Source organism: Brachyhypopomus gauderio, chromosome 16 (genome assembly GCF_052324685.1).
Source record: "Brachyhypopomus gauderio isolate BG-103 chromosome 16, BGAUD_0.2, whole genome shotgun sequence".
Classification (NCBI taxonomy): domain Eukaryota; kingdom Metazoa; phylum Chordata; class Actinopteri; order Gymnotiformes; family Hypopomidae; genus Brachyhypopomus; species Brachyhypopomus gauderio.
Genome location: NC_135226.1, coordinates 4,717,575 through 4,739,144, shown reverse-complemented (window position 1 = coordinate 4,739,144; position 21,570 = coordinate 4,717,575). Strand labels below are relative to the sequence as shown.

The 21,570-nt window shown below is 44.4% G+C and overlaps 1 protein-coding gene across 3 annotated transcripts in view; it reads right to left on the bottom strand.

The window, feature by feature from the left end:
- Positions 1-1,106: 1,106 nt before the first annotated feature.
- sacs (sacsin molecular chaperone) overlaps positions 1,107-21,570 on the bottom strand; it is a 32,794-nt gene continuing 12,330 nt past the window's right edge. For 2 of the 3 annotated variants that reach the window (XM_076976075.1, XM_076976077.1), the window contains 4 exons: positions 19,929-21,411; positions 16,362-16,453; positions 15,464-15,490; positions 1,107-13,307 (listed from right to left, as the gene is read on the bottom strand). In XM_076976075.1, the coding sequence (XP_076832190.1) occupies positions 1,759-13,307; positions 15,464-15,490; positions 16,362-16,453; positions 19,929-21,411 (13,151 nt within the window). In that variant the 3' untranslated portion in view covers positions 1,107-1,758. The remainder of the gene's footprint in view (positions 13,308-15,463; positions 15,491-16,361; positions 16,454-19,928; positions 21,412-21,570) is intronic. The other variant, XM_076976076.1, reaches the window with a different exon arrangement.

The following is a 21,570-nucleotide window of genomic DNA, read 5'->3' as shown; positions in this document are numbered from 1 at the left end:
TAGCAGGTGACAACTGCTTTCTATCCCCCCTGTGTTTTTACCCTCAGAGATATATAGCAGCATAACACAATCAAATATTTCGTCCAGTTTCTGAAGATAATAATAAATATAAATACAAATTTAAAAAGTAACTGATAAATAAATGTTATGCAGCTTTTACATTTATAATAACTCACGTTGTGAGTGCTTTTCCATATATGGACAAATATATTCTGTAGATCTCCCTGTAAAATGTGAAATGTTACCAGTTCTATTACATGACACACAAAGAGTTCTCTGGGAATTTATTAGATTTATGGCACTGTTGATGTTAATGAGATATACAATGTAAGTTGAAACATCAACTAAAAATTATTCTGAAGCCAGTGTTTAATTTTAGCCCCAATGATCTTTGTGAAAACAAACAAACACAGGTCAAATATATAATTTTAAATCAAACTCAGCACCATATGAATAACTGTTTTTCATAATGAAAAAAAGAGAACATCTTGCTTGAAATTCTCTCAAAAAAGACAAGAGGTTGACATTGCACATTTTAAAATATACACAATTACAAAGTGTGGCTGTTTCCTGATCATATATGAAGCTACAAAATGCAGAAGAGTCACATTTCAACGGTGAACTTTGATGTGAAGTGTCATCGTTCTTTTACTTTAGGAGATAAGTGTAATAATACTGTCCTCTTCATTTACGCTTACTCTTATGGAAGATAAAGGAACAAGTGCACCATCGATTGTGCTCCTAGGTAACATTCAGTCCTACTGTACAATGGAGACACTGGCGATGTGAGTGGCTGTGGGATGGGCAACTTTGTCTGATGAAACGCAGACCTAACAGACCTTTAACATGGTAATGCACTAGTTCATTAGTTCATTCATATATATAAATATACATACATATATACATACATATACATATATACATACATATATATATATATATATATATACATATATATACATATATATATATATACGTATATATATATATATATATATATATATATATATATATATATATATATATATATATATATATATATATATATATATATATATATATATATACATACATATATACATACATACATATACATATATGCTAAGCACAGTATGGAGATTTTTGTCATTCATTCTAAGTAATACAGTCAGACTGCAAGATATATGTAGACATCCCAGAGGTCACAGAACAATCATGTTATTTTTAGATTCTCATTGTACTGTTTGTTTAATGTACAGCTTTCTTTTCGTATGTAAAAGTCTTCACTCTCCCAAATGTCGGCAGTCCCACAAGCGCTCATTAACCAAGTGCAATGCTAACACATGCTTACAGTACAGTCAATCTAGCTGACTGTGTCAAGAAAAATACTTTTCTATAAAAGATGAGGTAAAAAAAGCAGCATATTCTTGTTCACTTTGTACAAGGGGAAATGCAACCTTTGGTTTAAAAAAAGAATAATATTGCTGCAGCTTTTAGCATTATGTTGCATGTCAAAGTCATTGAAGTAATAGGTTACAATATTGTCAGGTGCAGGTGAGCCCTGTTCAGACATGTATGAGCAGACATGTATGAGCAGACATGTATGTAGTAAGCAACGGGCTTAAAACTGCCACTTGAATACATACTTTTGCTTCAGCTAAGTCTCGTATTATATTTACTTGTTCGTATTGCACTTAGCCACCATTCTGATTTTGCTATGCAAAGAGCTTGATACATATATACATATTTTTGCCTGAACACATGGCATTTTTTGATGATTCATATTTTTTGCTGCACAAACGCCTCCAGTTTGATGATAATCCGAGCGGTACATTCCATCACTCTCATTGCAACTTCAGATGTGTACCTGTCATTAGGAATCTGAGGGAAGGGTAAAAGATCAGGATACCGGGTTCTCAGGCTGTCAACACCATATCCTTCCAAGATCTGAACATCCTTGGCCAGTCCTGTCAGATGAGTGTTGTACTCCTCCACCTTTTGGGCCAATGCTGTGGGTTTCACATCTTTGTCTGATTTTCCCCGGACTGAATAGTCTGCAGCAATTAGTGCTAGTTTTGTGGCCAGAAAGCACTTGAAGCAAACCCACTCGTTGGCGTTTTTGTGAAGGTCATTTCTTGCAGCTGAAAAGTTTGCTCTCGCCTGCCTTAGCCACCGCCGGGCCTCCACGGGATTGCCGACGGACTTAAATGACGGTGGGACAAAAAAACGGCTGGAATGAGATGCTCCTGCATAACTTGTGAACTGCTCTCGAAACTGTTGCCTCTCAGACTTATGGCTTGTTGCTTCCTGGTTCCATGATGTGTAAAATCTTTGAAACGAGAACTTCTCTGACTGGAAGCGGGTGGAGGAGGCAGAGAAGGTTCGTCGTGTTGCCCTGTCTGATGCTTGCTCTGCCTGGGCCTGCCTCTCCAACCTGTTGATTTCATTCTGTAAGTGCTTGAAGACCTCAGTGGCAATATCAAGGTTTTCGGCATTTTTATCAGGATGCCACTTGAGATACAAGCGTCTGATTATCTTTTTTCTTTCGGTTTCGGGAAGTCTCCAAGCCTGCTCTATAACTGTTGTCACTTCTTTCAGAATTTCTGGTAATGTGTTAAGCTTAATTTTTTTGGGAGAAATCTTTGTCGGAGGAGGTATGTGCTTTTCATTGCCAGTATAAATAGGTGGAGGCATTCTGGGGTCTGTGCACGGACTGTCTGACGGGCCTGTCTGTGCCGCTGGCGTGCCATCTCGATTGTGAGTGCTGTCATCTTGCCTTGAGAATTTATATAGATCAAGGGAGCTTACGATTTTGTATTCACTATATCCAATGTCAATTTGGTAGCATTTACCTAGAAAACTTGGGTTATCATCCTCTTCCCGCTCCACCTCTTGAACAATGATGGCATATGTGTAGGTTGGCTGATAGGACCCCAAAATATCTCCTCCCTCTGAGTCAACTAAGTAGCCCACATATTCTCCAGGATAGAAGACATTCATTGGGTCCATTAGAAGTATGTGATGTATCTCTGCAGGTATTGGTGTTCCAGGGAGGGGCAGCTCGAGCTTGGAGGGTTCGGTCGAGTCATATTTGACACCAAGATTATCCAGCTTTTCTGTTATTCTGTATATGTCATTGCAGCCCAGCATAGCAATGAGATAGGAAGTGTCAGAAATCAGATTGTCTGTTGCAGACTTGAGTGTCATTGCCAGAGCAAGGAGAAAGTTGATATCCTTGCTGTCTGAGTGTTGAATGAAGAGATGGATTACTGATGTGCCATATCTTTTCAGGAAGGCCAAAGTCTCACTCTTGCTGTGTGGAATGGGACTGCAACCTTTGACTCGTAATGTTGTCTGCAGCTTCTCAAAACAGGACACCTTCAAGCCTTCACGTAGGGCTTTGCACAGTCTTATTGCTTTTTCTTCGTTGACCATGTAAGCATTGTCATTCTCATGTTTCATGATGCGTATGAGTCCAGTAATGAACTGCTCAGAAGAGAGTAGGAGCTGAAGCCGGCCCTGAAGGGAGCAGAGGGCTCCAAACTGGCACATTTTCTGAGTCTCTTCGTCAAGTTGCTCCTCTAAAATGCTACTCAAAAGTCTGGGCCTCAACTTCTGTGGAAGCAACGTAATTAACTTAGTGTGGAAGGTGTGGTCTTTGCCTAGATAGCACTGGCTCATGTCAACAAGCATTTGGACTCCAACATTACCTTGGATTCTGCCCTTGTAATGAGGTGCATCATCAAAAACTAAACTGTTTGACTTGGCAAGTCTGCCATCATGGCTTGGCAGGTAAAATGTGAACTCTCTGAGGGTCTCTAGATCTTTGCGGATCTGTACAGGGTCATTCTGGAGGCTTTTGAAGAGGCCGGACACTGCTCTTTTTACTGTTCTCATTTCATTTGGGTCAAGTTGTTTGCCTTCTGAACTTCTGTATATCCGGCACAACACTTCAACATATTGCTTGGTTGATACAGTGTCCTCTGTTCCCAGTACCTTGAACAGCTGGTGAAAGGTACCAAGTTCAAGTGGGAGTTTGTATAGATATGGCTTGAAGTCTGACTCATTATCCAGATTAATGACAACCTCTTCTGGTTTCAAAAGTTTCCAACCCTCCTCAACCATAACAAATGCAACCCCTCGTAACTGATGACGAAAATCTCGTTTGTCTGCATTAAGGAATTCATAGGTGCTTTTTAAGACTTTGTATCGTGTTTTGACGGTGTCATCATCCACGTTTGTAATGCTGCATATGTTTTTGCAGTTGCTAATTACTTTTTCCAATGGTGGGTCTAAATTTACATTTAACATAGCCAACACTTTGTCAAGCTGTTCCTGGCCTGAAAGTTCACTTCCCTCTTGGTCTGTTATGCTTACTGGGGTGGCCTTCTCTGGCAGAATAGGGCATGATGTCCACAGCAATTGAATGACATCAGTCTGTTTGAATTTTGGATTAACTTGAGACCCGTTGAAACGAATTAAAGGAACAGAACCATTTATTTCCTGGTGCTGAGGATGCAATCTGACCAGTTCTGCCGGTGCACGCTCTGGAAAAAGGAATGGTATTACTGATAGTTCTTTGAGAAATTGTGCCTCAAACAGATCTGTCCTCTCACTGAAGATGTGATTTAGGAGAACATCGTCAATGGTCTGAACTTTTTCTTTGGACCAGTTCTCTGTTTGGGCTTTGATACTAATCTCTTTTGCAAATTGTAGAACTTGCTGCTGAGACACAATATATTTTAAGCCTATTTTGCGTAGGAATATAATCCATGAAGGTAAGAACGAGGCTCCATTCTTTGGCTTTAACACTTGTTCAATTTTCCTGAAGAAATCAGCAGGGATGAAAGATTTAGGTGGTAGCATCACTTCAAATACTTTTACTGTTTGATCGTAAAAAGATTTGGCAGGCTTTAGTCTGCTTGTTGAGTCATAAATGAATGACAAACTTTCCAGTTTCTCATACAGTTGATCCCTAATGCTGCATGGCTCCTCCATTGCCAGTAACCGCTCCTTAAGATAGATCAGGTGTTGGGTTTTGGCATCATATGACAGAATGTCGAACTTTGGAAGAAGGTGCTTCAGGTACACTTCCAGGTCATCGATTGGTGTGCACCCAAGAAAGGTGTAGAGCTCTTTCAGCTGTGGATTGTCAACTAGAAATGTTGAGGAATTAGTGTGTGCCCATTTTTCCATATCAATGGAGGGAATGCTTTTGACCAGGACATAACATGCCCCGAAGCTTGCAATGCTAATATGTCGGCCACTGACAGCTCTGTAACAAGGGAGCAGTTTCAGACTTTGAACATCATCTAGGCTCAGGTTATTCAAATTAGAGTTAAAGTACAGCAAGAGTGCTTCAAAGTCTTTTTCTGTCAAGCTTCCTACTTTGAAAGCTGATGTCTGTATCATATACTCAATGGCTCTCAGAATGCTGGAGGGATTGTCTATGTTTGCTGTGTGCTGTGCCAGCAGAGGTAAGATAGGACTCTCCTTGGAACATATTTTGTTTGTAGCCACCTGAAAACATCCTGCTCTCATTAGGGTGTGGAAGACTTTGTCGTTTTGCCCATTAGGGAAAATGGAAACATACATTAAGCTCAGGGGAAGCAAAACATCATGATCTGGCACAACTAACTTGTTGCTTGACACCATGAATTTGATCCCTGGTAGAAGAGCCCAGTCTTTAAGGATATCAAGTACTGTCTCAAATTTTGGCTTTATCTCCACCTGGTCATCTTTAATGCCTATGTTCTCACAGATGAAGCTCCATACACTTTTCAGCCAAGATTCACTTGCATAGTTTTCTTTCCACTTCACGGCGACCCTTGTTCTGTACTCTCGAGGTAGGACAGATGCCAGAAGATCTCCAAAGCTGCTTATGTCAAAGACCTTTGCCACACCTGCTTTAAAAAGAATGTTGCTGTATCTCATATACAGATTGTTCATGAACAATTCCTTCCTGGATGAGATTAGTTCATGATGAGTTGTCAGGAATTTTGGCCGCTTACACTCAAACACTTGCAGCATGTTGTCCATTGTCAAAAGCAGTGGCAGACCCTCTATTCTGATATCTTCCTCTATATCTTTGAAGCAGTAGTCCACCAGCAATTTCAGACTGTGGAAGAGCTTGATATTAGATTGCTGAAGTCTACAAGGCAGTTTGCCAACTTGGCAAGATGTATCTGGGGATGAAAATGTCAGAAGGAAGTTCCGGACATCTTCTGGTGTGACATAGCTGACTTGAATACCTGCATCTTCCAGGCAGAAGTATAGGCTGGCTGTCTCATCACAACTGTGGACTAGGTTGAAGCCAACATCCAGAAGCATGGTCTTCAGTCTGTAAACATTTTCTGCCACAGATTTGCGTGTTGTAATGTTGTATTCAGTGTTTTTCAGGTGTTGCAATTCGTCCTGCAGCAAATTATCAAAGAATGCTCTGCCTTTATTTGAAGAAGATGTGTTAACCCAGGAAATGTATATCGCAGAGTGCATATCAGAGTTGTCTATTTGTGGTGCTCTGATAACAGGAAGAAGTCTTTTCAGGTCAACATGAATGCACTGATAGATTGCCTTTACCAAACAGTACCAATCCGGCTGAATGTCTAATCTGTTCACGGGGAAGAAAAACAAGAATTTTCGCAGAGTATCCTTTACAACATGAACTGGTGTTCCTTGCAGGACTGTCATGGTGGGGTCAGGACCAGGAAAGAGGCGACGTTTCAACTGAATCAGCAGCTCCACATAAGCTGGAGCTATTAGTAACATCATGAGATTGCTGTTCCAGTCACTTCTCACTCCAACTCCATTGTCATCCCTCCACAGGTTTCTTCTGGCTGAATCTAAGGCAAAATGCCCATTCACATGGAAAGGTAGCCCGGTCTCCAGTGAGAGAGGGAGGAAGCAGAAGGCCCTGTGAGCTTTTTTGTAGTTGTGGCTCGTACATGCTGCCACGCCGCCTCGAGGGAAGAGTGTGATGTCCTCATTTTTGTGGGCTGATATAACACTCTTGGAGACATTCTCCATATCTGAGAAGCCAGATCTGTTGCACACTAGCCAGGTTGTTGAGTTCCCATCTGAGTCTTCAATGTCCATTGTGTATGTGATCTGCTGAACTGGGATCTGGGTGAGGCTCTTCTTTTTCATCACACTGTCTACTACAGAGGCATGGAACTGCTTGCGTTTTAGTCGATCGCCATCTGTGATTTTTGCATTCACGGAATACAACGTTTTAAGTTCTCCTGTCCCATTTTCTATTTCACAGATTGAAATTTTTTCCATGTGGTTCAAAAACATAAGTAGCTCCGCACCGTCTGTTCGTAACTTGTCCAGGAGATTTTGAACCATTCTGTCTGATGCAGGCACTGAGCTGATCTCTGAAATTCTCGCCATGTCTACAGTACGTATGGGGAACCGAAACATTGTGCATCGTTCCAGCTTGAAATGGTTGCCCAAATATGAATTCAGGACATCAGAAAACTGGGACCTAAAGTCAGAATCCAAATCTCTGAACATTCTCCCTGGGCTAACGGATGTTGCTCCGGGTGCATAAAGTGCATGAGGATCAAATATACAAAGAATGTCATTACTTGAGATGAATGATGGACAGTCAGTGATATGATACACAGAGTTGAATCCAATACCGTACTGGCCAGTTTTGCCAGGGTTTGCCTCTTTGGTGCCTCGCCCAAGGTTCTGGATCCCTCTGATGTCGTCCTCCGTGAATGGCTGGTTGTTGTACACACAGAGTGCCGGACCTTGCATAGGCACCCATTTGTCATCAAATATTCTGTTTGTTGGGTGTGTCCTGGGATCAAACACAAAGTAGATCTCCGTTGCCTTGGCATCATCTGCATTTTGAAGGAGCTCTTTCAGCATCTCCTTCTCAGATGGGTAAGCGTTGAGGATGCTCTTGATTCTGCTGGTGAGCTTCTCTTTTTGTCCAAATTCACTCCCAAGTGTTGTGAAACAGATATTGGAAGCATACCTCTCCAAGGCTTTGTGGCGTTTTGGAATGGCCCCCAATTTTACCGCTACTTCTCTTGGAATATCTCCATGACAATACTTGACAGTTGTGTCTCTAACCTTAATCCAAGGGCAATCATTGTAACACAGTGACCTAGATGGTTGCAAAAACAGATTTCTGTCAGGTAAGAGTATCATTCCATAGTTACTTTGGCAGAACTCCTGATTTTTGTCTCTAATCAGACTCCATATTCCTTCACTGATGATTCTGCGACAAAGCTGAAAGTTATCCTCTGTCAGTGATCTCCTCCCACATTCATTTTTGATTAGTTCTAAAACACCTGAAAATTTTTCAACTGTAAAGCTTGGCTGAACCCCCACATTTTCAAAGAGCTCACGGCAGCTATTTCTGTACTTGTTAGGAAGCTGATAGAGATATGGGGCAGCATCAAAGTTCAAGTGAAATCCCACTTTTGATGGGTTTACATATGTGTTTTCGACTAGAATTGATCTGAAGCTTTTCAGTTCATTTGCAATTTCTTCCTGTGCAGTTTGTGATTGCATCATCTCTTCATGTAGGTATTTGTAGCACGCGTTTGTTATGTTTTCTTGATACAGTGTGACACCGTCAAATGACTTTGAAAGTTCTCTGAGCTGACTGATCACTAGACCAACAGCAGGATTTTTTATCAGTCCCAGAAAGTCTTTCACAGCCAAAGAAATGGGGCCACATCCTTTAAAAGATGGAGAATTCTCATTCAAGATTGGTTTCATCAGACAAACAGTGTCCTGATGTTCTGTCGTAAAAAGTTCTGTTGCAGAGAATATTGTTGTCTGTGAAAAATTGTTTCCATGCCATGGAAGTGAAAAGCCGGCTGGTTTTGTCAAGAATGGCAGGAATTTGGTGTTTTGTAGTTTTGCGACATATTCGTTTCCTCCTGTGTCTGTCATTTTTAATTTTTCATCGATGAGACTAAGCAGTATACTGCTCCTGTGGCATGCAGCTGTGTGGTCAGTTTCATTAAGTGCCATTACAGACTCAGCACGTTCACTCAGGTCTTCCCATGAGAGGTCATCTTTTACCATACCCAACTCCACTAACTTCACCAGACATACTGGATTCAGGTAGTCTTTCACACTTCCTTCTGGGAACCGTCCATCATCACTATGATACAGTTTGGCAACTCTTCCTTCTGGATGTATTAGTCGAGAGGGTAGAACAAGTCTGTGTGATGGCCCTGAACATGGAATACATGGAGTTTCTCTCAGTATATCTGCAAAATCATCCAGCTTTTCGTTGAGGACATAATGCATCAGGGGGTCACGGAGGTCTGTGTCTATGTCTTGTATATGGGGGAAGAAGACATCTGAAAAGAACTGCCTCTCTGTGAGCGTGTTCTCCATCAACCTTTCTTTACAGCCAGCATCATCAAAGCCTTCTTTGACCCAGTCTGGCAATTCAACAGCACAGAGATCTTGGGAGTCACACTTGAGGTATTTCATAAATATTTTGAAGGCAGCTGGTCCAACATCAGGTCTGCTGAGCAAGGAGTCGTCCAAGAACCTGACACATTTGATTGACACCCAGGTTTTGCCATCTGAAAAGACTTTTGCACTGGCATTGTTGCCACCTTTGGCAATTTCCTGATACACTCCTTGACAAATCAAATTAAAGTCATCATGCACAACTCCAGGATCGGGCCAGGCTGCGTAATAGTTGTAGTCAAGGAGTTCTCCATTTTCTGACATAGTTCGCAGCATACTGAGTGCAGCTAAATATGCCTGAACAATCACATGTCTCATGAAAATCGAGTTCCACTGTCCTTTCGTGTCTGTTTTCCAGATCTCCTTACGATTTGATGTAACTGCAAAACATCCATTGATGTGTACAGGTAGCCCAGTCTTAATTCTGAGAGGCAAGTAACAGAATACCTCTCCGATTGGGCTTGCGTTTGTCTTAAGTGTCCATTTTCGGTTTTCTTCCTCTGAGAGCAGGACCGCTACGCCACCACACGGCACCAGTCCCAGGCGCTTACCGCTTTCACTCAGAGAGAACTTAAGAGCTTCGGCAGCGTCCATGCACGAACAGATGAGCCAGTTTGTGTTCTCCATACTCTTCTGGGGCATCTCGTCTGAGGCTCTTTTTGTCTGAGAGCCTTTCACTGCCATCTCAAAGTATGAAGATGGATCCTCTTCAGAACCTCGGAAAAGGGGCGACTGCAGATCCAGAATCCGCCGAAAAACATTGTGGAACTCCTCCACCACGATTCTGATGATGCAGCCAGATTTTGGAATATCAGCAGGGACTCTATTGGTTGATGTCACTTTTTTCATGACTTTGGCTGCAGACTTCAGAATGCTGAGGGGACCGTAAGCTGCTTTAGAAGACCACACGCTCTTGTTTATTGTGACCACATCCTGTGCGGCTGCAGGACTCGGCTCCTCCGATTTCAGATACTTCAAGACCATCGTCCCAACATGCTGCGTGAACAGAATCAGCCGGTGGCCACAGATGCTAAATTCATCAACTAGTGAATAGATATCAGTGGTGTTGTAGTACATGCTGCTAATTTCACTTGTTGCTGCTTCATTTTCCGTTCTAAATGGTAGTCTAAAGAGTGTTCCGTCATATTTGTAAGGAGACTCTTGAGAGAGAGGAAGCTGGCAGTTGAAGACGTTAATGAAAGGCTTGAATTGGTTGGGAAACTTTCTCAGTCTTTTTTGCTGTTTACTCCAGTTAATTTTGATTCCTGGATTTGACTTGTCCCTGATGTGTTTGCTGATGTGGTTGATGTTGGGGTCAAACATGATCATAAACTCTCTGCTCATGATAATGGGTATGTCAGTCACATGATAAACAGAATTGAACCCTAATCCAAATTTGCCTACTTTGTCTGCTTCACATCTTTTCATGGACCCTCCTAATCTGGTTATATTGAGGAAGTCCGTGTCAGAGAAAACCGAATTATTGAATGACCACAAAGAAGGACCATGGCACACCATCATTCCAGGGTCCAGTAAATTTTCTCGTATATCAAGATTTTTTCTCATGTCAATAAGGAAACTGCACTCAGTTGCATTCGCATCATCAGCATTCTGCAGGAGCTCTTTGAAGATATCGGCTACGGATGGATATTCCTCCAAAATATTCTTTATTCTCACAGTTAGTGGTTCCCTCTGGCCAGACTGTTCAAACCCAAGGTTCTCTGGGTTTATGAGCCTTGTGCTCAAACATGGAACTCTTAACCACTCTGCCGTTTTCATGGGTATGTCATCATGGATAAGTATGATGGGCTCTGTAGTGTCATCAAGCAAGTCATTCAAATCATCAACTTTGATGTCACAGTAGGTGCATTCGTGAATTGGTTTCATGACCAATGTGCCTGGATCTCTGTAGCAAAGAATGGGCACGTGCATGTCAACATCCACAGATATTTGACTGTTGTACAGCCATCGTAAAATGTTTATCAAGAGAAGGATATTGTGTTTGCTTTCTTCTTTTGTCATTTCCTGTTCGCTCCTTTCTCTAATTGTATCGACCACCTCAAACACGTGATTAGCAACAACTTCATCAACAGAACCACAGAATTTGAAGAGTTTGTGGAACTTTGCAATTGTTTTTGGTAATGTGTACAAGTAGGGCTGTAGATCCAGATCTGATATGGGCTTCAGGGCTGTGTGGCCAGGAGATGCAAACGTTTTGCCTGTCCAAACCCAGTCAAAGGACAGAGACTTCACTGCTTCTCTTGCGTCCTCTAAGTGAACCTGCATGAAGTCATAAATCTCAAAAAGTATTTGCTGAAACTGATACCAGTCCTCTGTGGAAAATGCCTGGGATCTGTGCCAATCGTTTACAGCTTTTAAATGCTGAAGCACTTGGTCAACTTGAGGCTCTATGGATAACATCAGAGCTTTCTTCATGCCAACAGATGTTCGTTCAACCAGTGCTACTGAAGAGCCAACAAGTACTGCGTGAGACATGTCACACATTTCAGACAGAGAGCAAATATTACAAGAGTCTCCTTTCCAGGCAAGAGTCTTAGGGTAATTTAAAGGTCGGTCCTTGCAGACAGGTACCCATTTCAGTTTCTGTAGGGATGTCTGAACCTCTGAAGACTTAACTAACTTTGTTTGCTTGTTCAAGATCGTTAGAAGTGTTTTTGCCTTTTGAAGTAGCGGCTCCCATTCTGGGTTGGCACTTCCCTGTAACTCTTCAGTTTTCTGGGCAACTTGAAGTACATCTTTTTCAGTAAGCTGCACTTCATTCTTGAGCCCCAACTGCCTTAGAGAATGAAGAACGTCAGGAGATGATGTGTAAGTGTTTGGTGGAAATCTTGTCTCTTCTTCCTTATAGAAGAGGTTCTGCAGTATCTCCAGCTCAGGATCAAAAAAGTCTGTTGCTGCAAACATTTTTCCTGATGAGGAAAATATGAACTTCAGTGTGGAAAGCCAACTGATCACTGCCTTGTTCTCATTCTTAAGAAATGACAAATGAGTAAGTGCCCAGATCATGATCCGCTTCACTTCGTCTTTGCTATAAAACCCTTTATCGATGTCCTGAAGAGCCACCTTGAGACATTCTGCGCTTTTCACCTGCTCAACATTTAACAGTTTAATGAGTCGAATAGTTGCCTCATCACTGCTTTCCACCACATTAATCGATAACTTAACATCTGGAGGATACTTAGCGGAATGGTGCAGCGCTCTGGCTCCCTTCAGAGTGGTAAAACATGGGTTTCCCTTTTCTGAATGTTGTCCCACTTTCACAAAGATGGGGAGGTCTTGAATTATGCGCTTCTCTTTCTCAGTGACGTCTGTGAGACCAGCCAAGAAACCTCTGAGGGCATTTTTTTGTTTCACAGTGAGGGATGACACTTGGCTAGAAAGTCTCTGGGATGAGGCCCTGTCCATAATTTGCAGTAGAGTACTTGGGGATGACTGGTGGATGTAGTTTTTCAGTAGTGGGTGTTGCAAACAGGGGTCCAATTTATTTAAGACGACTCCTCCAACCTTCTTCATGACTTCCAGTAGCACCTCAGATAATGGACCTTCTTCATCATTCACAATAATGATGGGAGATGGAGCCTTAAGGCGTAGAAGCTCCAAGGAGGCAATACTGTCGTTCAGCGGCACATTCGGAATCAAAGGCATGTCTTCAAAGGTACTAAGGTCATCAGCAAAATGAATGTAGAGATGCTTCCAAACCATCCGAAGCCAAGATGCTGATGGGTGTTTTTTCTCTTGATCTCCAGGGTTCCACTGCACAACAAAGTCTCTGGAAGGCCAGGCTGTCGTAAGGATCTCCTTTATAAGACGAGCAGACCTCTCTGGGGTCAAAACCTGTACCTGAGTGCAGGGCCTTCCTGGGGGAAGAAAACAAAACATATTTAGCCATAACACGCAGAGTTTAAAACATTGAAAAAATTATTTGATCCTTACATGCTGACTTAAAATTATATATTACACATTTAGATGTACTATATTAATTTTGATTGGCTACTACCTTTTAATCATTACCAAGGTTATCATAATGTACTTAAAACAAACTGATTGTACTACAATTCCTTCATTAGAAACAATTTTTTTTCTCCAAATAATTGCACTGCAATTACAGAATTTGTAAGGCTTTTTAAAAGTAAAGGAAGCATGTAAAATAAGTGATTTAGGGTTGGGCCCTAATCTGGAAATGTGTATGTGATTACCATATCTGTATGTGATTTTCTCGACTATAGAGCACACCTCAATATAAACCGAACCTACAACGTTAAAAAAAAGAAAGAAAGTGAAATGTTGTATAAGCCACACCGGGCTAAAAGCCACATATATCTACTGATCAGTTTCAGCTACAGATTATATTGTCTATTTACGTTTCTATGCATAAATAAGAGCTAGACTTTAATTATCCACCACAGCAAACGGCACGGCATTATCTATGTCCAAAGACACACTGGCTCAAGGGTGTTAATTATTTTAAACACACTGGTCAGGGTGCGAATTATACAATGATAATTGGGGGGGTCAAGTTTTTTTCAGGGTGTAAATTTCACTGCATTTTTTTTGTAGTATTTAACATTATATGTGAGAAGTACATTTAAATGTTTTGACCCCCCCCCCCCCCCCCCCCCCAAATTATTGGTTTTGCCCCTTTAGGGGGGTTGATGCCTTAAACGGGGGGGGTCTGACCCCCCCAATCCCCCCCGTAATTCGAACCCTGACACTGGCTATACCGAAGTTCCTCTCTGACCACATGACTTCGCAGTATTACAACAGTATTATGTCTAAATATCTAATTAGAGTGCTCAATGAACTAAGTTATAATCACTGTAACTCCCGAACATCATCTGTAGCGTCTTTATGTGCATGCAAATGAGGGGAGTCAGAATTTGGCACAACACATGTTGGTTTGAATAAATTTCTCCTTCGTGCCTGCTGCTTGCATGTCCTAAATGAAAATGAGCACTTTCTTCTTTGATTTACAACTTTGACCTACCACCTGATTAATGTTCTGCTCCACCCCTGGCGGGTGAAGAAACATCTACAGAAAAGCCACATCTCATAATAAGCAGCATGGTTCAAAGCGTGAGGAAAAAAGTAGCGGCTTATAGTCCGAAAAATACGGTACCCTTTTTCTCTTTTATAGTTTTAGCATATTCAGAATCTGATCATATTGCAATGACAGAGCTAGGTAAGACAACAACATAAGCAAAAATAATATCTTAGTTGTGGTTGTAAACATAAATGGTTTTTCACCTGTGTTGTATGTGACTGTCTAATGTCCATAACAATTTAACGGCGAATTTACAAATATAAATACAATACTTCCTTTACTTTAAAGTAACAAGTTCATAGAATACACATTAAAATCATAATAACACACCATACACACCAAACACACCATTTAAAAAAATTATAATCACATCACAAAGTCAAGGCATGAAGTATGAACACTGGATAGCATTCAAAAAGTGACAACAGTGGCACAGATCCTAACATGCGGTCCATGCTGTAAACACACACACTGAACCCAAAACAAGTTAACATTGTGATTTCTAATTTCCTTCTCTTGCTCACTGTCTTGTTATTAAGGTGTATTTGTGTATCAGACGTCTCAGATATGCTTAACAGTAAGTTGAACACCTATAGAGTTGCTTTCAGTTCACAGATATTAGTAGTATTGTATGTCATACGTTACTGGCTAGATGCACAACAAAATCCACAAAATTGAATTAACTCCTATAGTGTTGAATTAACAAATACAATGTCGAACTAACATACACCGTGTTTGATTAACACCGACAGTGTTGAAATTACACTTAATATTCATTTAAGTCCACCTAGAAACAAATGAACCCTGCAAAAGAAGATTCAACATTGTGGATTCAGATCATGACTGCCTTACAAATTCAGTTACAGGATGTAGCACTGGAAACACAAGAAACACAAGTGAGTGAAACTGATTAAATAAATAGGAGAATGTCTTCTCCAACTGCGCAGGCAGGACTCCACACAGCATACTTACCCGTGCAACCCCAGAGATATTGCTGAACTGAGATTCAAATGCAAACCAGGGTTAAAGTGAAAAACACAATTAATTTTAGAACATCCAAGCAATCTTCTAAGTACATATACATTGGATTTCACACATTTATTGACATGTATTACAAGTTGCGTGTATATAGCACCTTTCTTAAACCCAACAACACTTTACAGACATAACTCAGCATTTACAATCACCACACACACCACTGAGAGACAGCAGCCCATCTGTATTCTCTCTGTTAGAGACCACAGCCCCTGGCGGACTGCACCAGGTGCAGGAACGTCTGGACTGTGGAAGGAAACCCTCACAAATACAAGGAGAACATGGAAACTTCACCCAGAGAGGGATTCAAATCCCAGACCCTGGCACAGAGAGAGAAACATGCTAACCACCAAGCTACCTATGGGCAGGAAGTAGGTACACCTTAGGAACACTGTGACAGCAAGTCAGGTCCTGCGATGTCATTTAAGTGCAAGTGGTCTGAGAAGAATGCTGGACCCTGCCAAGACGCTTTGACCACGCCCACGTCAACAGTAACACATGGCCATGTTCCATGATCACTTCAGACGTTTCTGGAAGGTTTTAAATGGCTCCTTTCTGGCACAGAAGTGGACAGATATGGTTTCTTTCTGAATGAAGCCTTAGTAACAGGGCCCCTAAATGAAACGCGTGGTACAGACAGGACACGATCAGGTTTTGGACTGAGACAGGGGCACACTGCTAGCGCTGACTGCAATGTAAACACCACACAGCAGAGCAGGAGTGAGTGAGCAATTTATTGTCTGTGTGCTTAGAGAGAGCGGAGGTGGGAAGACTATGAGTTCACTACCAGCCCTGATGGTGTGTATATTATTATTATTATGATTATTATATTTACCCCTGCTTCTTCCTGCTTCCTTCAGAGTGTTCATGACGTGTGGTTCAATGCTTTCCAGTACAAATCGCCCTTCCAAACCTGGGTAAAGGGACCTAGAAAATATAGGAAGAAATTATATATATATCCAAAACAAAGTTATTATAAATAAATATAAATTAATATGTACAGGGGTTGGACAATGAAACTGAAACACCTGGTTTTAGACCATAATAATTTATTAGTATGGTGTATGTCACGTTGAGGACCCCGAGCACACCCTTTTGGGCGTGTGTAAACGTTGTCCACGTGCTCTGTCTGCGTTTTCGGAACTCCGTGGTGATAGCTTTGTTGTGTGAATAATGTGTCTCACCTGTGAATCGTCTCGTAATCACATGGGGCTAGTGTGGTCTGTCTATTTAATGTGCGCTCGCGCAGTGTCCTGTGCTCGTCGTTGTCTACAGTCTACACGTTGCTGTGTTAGTGTTTCTGTTCTCCGTGCGCTATTGCGCAATATCTGTTTATTAAAGTGACGTCTGTTGCTACAAAGAAGGATTCAGTGTCTCGTCCTTCACGCCGCACCCACCGTCACAGAACGACGAGCCGACCAGAGACACCCAAACATGCCAGGCTACAAGCCAAAGCCCAAGAAGGGCAAGAAGCCCAGCAAGCGGCACCGCCACGCGTCTTCCTCCCCCCCGCGCCGCAACTCCACGCCGACTCCGGAGCAGCTGAAGCGGGATCCCGAGTGCTCCTATTTGCTGTGTGCGGCTCGGGAGACCGCTATACCGGAGTTGGCTGAGGAGTACCGCAAGACAGCGGTGCGGGTGTGGCGGGAGAGACATCCCTCGCCTTCCCGGGAGCTCTCGCCTGTAAGGGTCAGTGTCCCCGAGCTATATGGGGCAGAGGGCGAGCTGGAAGAGGACTCCTCCCCGCACCACGAGGCCACGCCAACGTCGGAGCAGCTGAAGCGGGATCCGCAGTGCGCCGACCTGCTGCGGATGGCTAGACAGGCGTCCAGCCCCGAGTGGGCGGTGGTGCTCCGCCAGGAGGCGGTTAAGGTCTGGCTGGCCAGACACCCGTCTCCTCCCCGCGCCCTCTCACCGCTGAGGGTGGGCTCGTGCATCCTCGGAGCTACCGAGTCCACCCCAGAGAGCGAGTTCGGGGATGAGGACTCCGAGGAGGAGCAGGAAGGAGAGGGCTACCCCCCGTCGCCAGATGACGCGTCCACGGTGGACTACGGCGGAGAGGTAGAGGACTACCCCCCCTCTATATGCGACGCCTCCACCGTGGACTACGGTGGAGAGGAGGAGGAAGAGGAATACCCTCCGTCAGAGGACTCCGCCTCCACCGTGGACTACGGTGGAGGGGACGGAGAGGAATACCCTCCGTCGGAGAACTCCGCCTCCACCGTGGACTACGGTAGGGAGGAGGCGGAGTCGGAGGAGGAATCGGAGGACGATGACTACCTCCCTCCGCCCGTAGGCTCCTCTCGCACCGCAGAGGAGGGAGAGGGGGAGTACCCTTCATCAGAGGGCTCCTACTCCGCGGAGGAGGAGGAGAGCCCTCCCCCCTCTGAGAGGTCTGCGGAGACCGTGAGAGGGAAGCGGACGCCCTCTTCCGCTCGCGCCAGCGACAGTGCTATGGACTGCTCCCAGGGTGGCAGCCCGGAGCAGTCCATGGAGTGGAGCCGGGGAGAAGAGGAAGAGGAGGAAATGGAGACAGAAGGGGACCACCCACACGGCCCGCTCGGCAAGTCCGCCAGCCGCGCTGCACCGGGCACGTCTGCCCGCCGCGCTGCACCTGGCGGAGAGCCCGCAGCGAAGGCAGGAGGGGGACTGCCCAACGCAGCACCCGCAGCTCCGGACCTCTCCCCCCTGTTCGCTCTCCTCCTGGCGCGAAGCCTGGCGCCTGTTATGTGTTTGTCTGTGCCAGTGTTCATCAGTCTTCCCGTGTGTATTCCTAACCCATTTTTCCCATTCGTTCCTCTATGTGTCAATGTGCCTGTGTGCGTGTTTGTGAATGTCCCGTGTAACGTGTCTAACGTCTTTTCCCCCATGTTCCCAGGGAGGGTGTTCTAGGCGGTCCGTGGCGGACGCTTCCCCGAGGGCAGTCACCTCCCAGACGCAGGACTGAGCGCGTCGGATCCGCCCATCGTCGTGGGTTCGGGGCACTCGGTCCTGTTGGCACCCCGGGACGGGTAGTGCCCTTGGAGGGGGTGTCTGTCACGTTGAGGACCCCGGCCCCTCCCTTTTGGGCGTGTGTAAACGTTGTCCACGTGCTCTGTCTGCGTTTTCGGAACTCCGTGGTGATAGCTTTGTTGTGTGAATAATGTGTCTCACCTGTGAATCGTCTCGTAATCACATGGGGCTAGTGTGGTCTGTCTATTTAATGTGCGCTCGCGCAGTGTCCTGTGCTCGTCGTTGTCTACAGTCTACATGTTGCTGTGTTAGTGTTTCTGTTCTCCGTGCGCTATTGCGCAATATCTGTTTATTAAAGTGACGTCTGTTGCTACAAAGAAGGATTCAGTGTCTCGTCCTTCACGCCGCACCCACCGTCACAGTGTATGGCCTCCTTTTGCGGCCAATACAGTGTCAATTTGTCTTGGGAATGACCTATACACGTCTTGCACAAGTGTCGTCAGAGGGATTTTAGGCCATTCTTCTTGCTGGATAGTGGCCAGGTCACTACGTGATGCTGGTAGAGGAAAACGTTTCCTGAGGCCATGGGAGATGTTCAACTTCACTTTCATGTTCATCAAACCAATCTTTCACCAGTCTTGCTGTGTGTATTGGTGCATTGTCATCCTGATACACGGCACTGCCTTCATGATACAATGTTTGAACCATTGGATGCACATGGTCCTCCAGAATGGTTCGGTTCTTGGCAGTGACCTGTCCATCTAGTATTGGGCCAAGGGAATGTCATGATATGGCAGCCCAAACCATCACTGTTCCACCCCCATTCTTCACTCTGGGCAACAGTCTGGGTGGTACGCTTCTTTGGGTCTTTGGGGGTTCTCCACACAGTAACTCTCCCAGATGTGGGGAAAACAGTAAAGGTGGAGTCATCAGAGAACAATGCATGTCTCACATTGTCCACAGCCCAAGATTTGAACATCCCTTTCATACAGCTTCCTCTTGTGTCCACAGTTAATCCTGTTGGATGTGGTTCGTCCTTCTCGGTGGCATGCTGATATTAACCCGGATATTGTGGCTCTTGATACATCACAAATACCTGCTATGATGCGCCAGCAAGATGTGCATCAACAATTTGTCCTCTTTTGAACTCTGGTATGTCACACATAATGTTGTGTGCCTTGCAATATTTTGAGCAGAACTGCTCTTAGCCTGCTAATTGAACCTTCACCGTCTGCTCTTACTGGTGCAATTAATGAAGATTGGCCACCAGGCTGGTCCAATTTAGCTATGAAACCTCCCACACTAAAATGACAGGTGTTTCAGTTTCATTGTCCAACCCCTGTATGATTATGCAGTTAGATATGTTTACTGATCAATTAAGGAGGTCAATATAAAATCAAATGATATATGACCATGTGAAAACAAGACAGTTTTAAAGTATGGCTGTTACCTTGGAAACTCTTCAGACGAGATGTATACGGCGTCCTTGTCACTCACCGAGGATGAAAAAGCAACGACTGTCTCGTTCTGCAAAGGCAGCATCTCCAGACCTATGAGGTCACCATAGCAGCCATCACTGAGAATAAACTCAAGCAAAAGCAGTTTCTCTCGCAAGGGGCCCTTGTGCCTGGTTTTCCTCAGCGTCTGCCGTACAAAACAAGGCGTGACTTTCTTCAGGCCGTCAGGATTGGCGACGAACGTGTTTAGGGCTACGGTAGTGCTGACTGGCACCTGTGCCAGTGTCATCCCTGAGCTTTGGAGGTATTTGATCACGGTCTCCGTGCAGTCCTTTGTAGAGTCGAGCTCTGAAAACACCGCGTCGTCCACTTTCACCCAGGTGCAGCTGAGTGAGAAGATGACGGGCTGCTCCAGCAGGTGGTGGTACAGGGGCTCCATGATGGGTCTCCAGTGGGGACGTATCCTGTTAGTGTCGGGCCAGGCTCCGTACACCGCCCTGGAAGAAAGTGGGAAGTCCTGGTCCTTCGTGGTCTGAATCCTCCGAATGGTTTCCATGATGAGCGTGTAGTAAGCCCTTGGCATCACCGTGACGATGAGGAGTTCGTTCCAGAGGGCCGCTGGGTCTCTCCACTGGTCCACCTCTCTCCACTTGATGCTCCTGCGATTGTCGGTCAGGCCAAAGAAGCCACTGACATGCACTGGCAGTCCCGTGAGACTCTCCTCTCCCAGGGGAAGCGGAAGGAAACAGAACGCCCGCCCTGAGAAGCTGGAAGTTGCCCCCTTGCACTCATCACAGTGAGTCAGGGGCAAAGCTATGCCAATTGTTGGTATGAACTTCAGATCATCTGCCAGGGCATCCAGTTCCACGCACATTCCTCTCCCACCCACGGCATTACACACTAGCCACGTGGTCTTCTGCTTCTCCTTGGCGGGTTTGTCGTGCACCTCGATGCTGAGCTGGTACGTGGCACAGGTGACCGAGTCGTTCAGCACACCGTTGCTGTAGCTGTCTACCGCCAGGCCCAAAGTCTTCAACGAGGTGGGCCGCTCGAGCTTACATTCCGGGTTCTCACCAGCCGTGACCTGGAAGAGGAGACGCTCGGTGCCGTCTGACTCGCGCATGTGTAACGAGACTTTCCTCACGCTCTTCAGGAACAGCAGCACGGTGTCTGCATCTGCTTTGAAAGACTCGAACAGCTCCAGAACTTTCTCCTTGTTGTAGATGTTGCTGCTCAGCTGAGACGGCCTCACGCGGAGGGGGAAGCGGAACAATGTTCCTGGAAAGTTGCCGTCGGTCATGTTCTTCTCCGAGCTGCCCAACAGGCCAAAGAACGGAGCAAACTGATCGTTCAGCTCCGTTATTTCCTTTATGTCGGACTTCAGGTTCCAACACTGTCCAGATTCATGAACTCCAAACAGCAACTGATGAGGATCCAGCATTGCAATTTGATCCCCACTGAATATGCTTGGGACATCTAGGAATAGAATACACAAATAGGTTAGGAAATCTGGTTGTGTTAGATTTGTGATGGCTCTGTTACATAAAAATTAGGTTAAAAAAATGTTTGCTAAAAAGCTGCTGTCTGAGCTTCTAATTACACTCAGGATTCTTAATTTCACACTTCGTAAAGTAA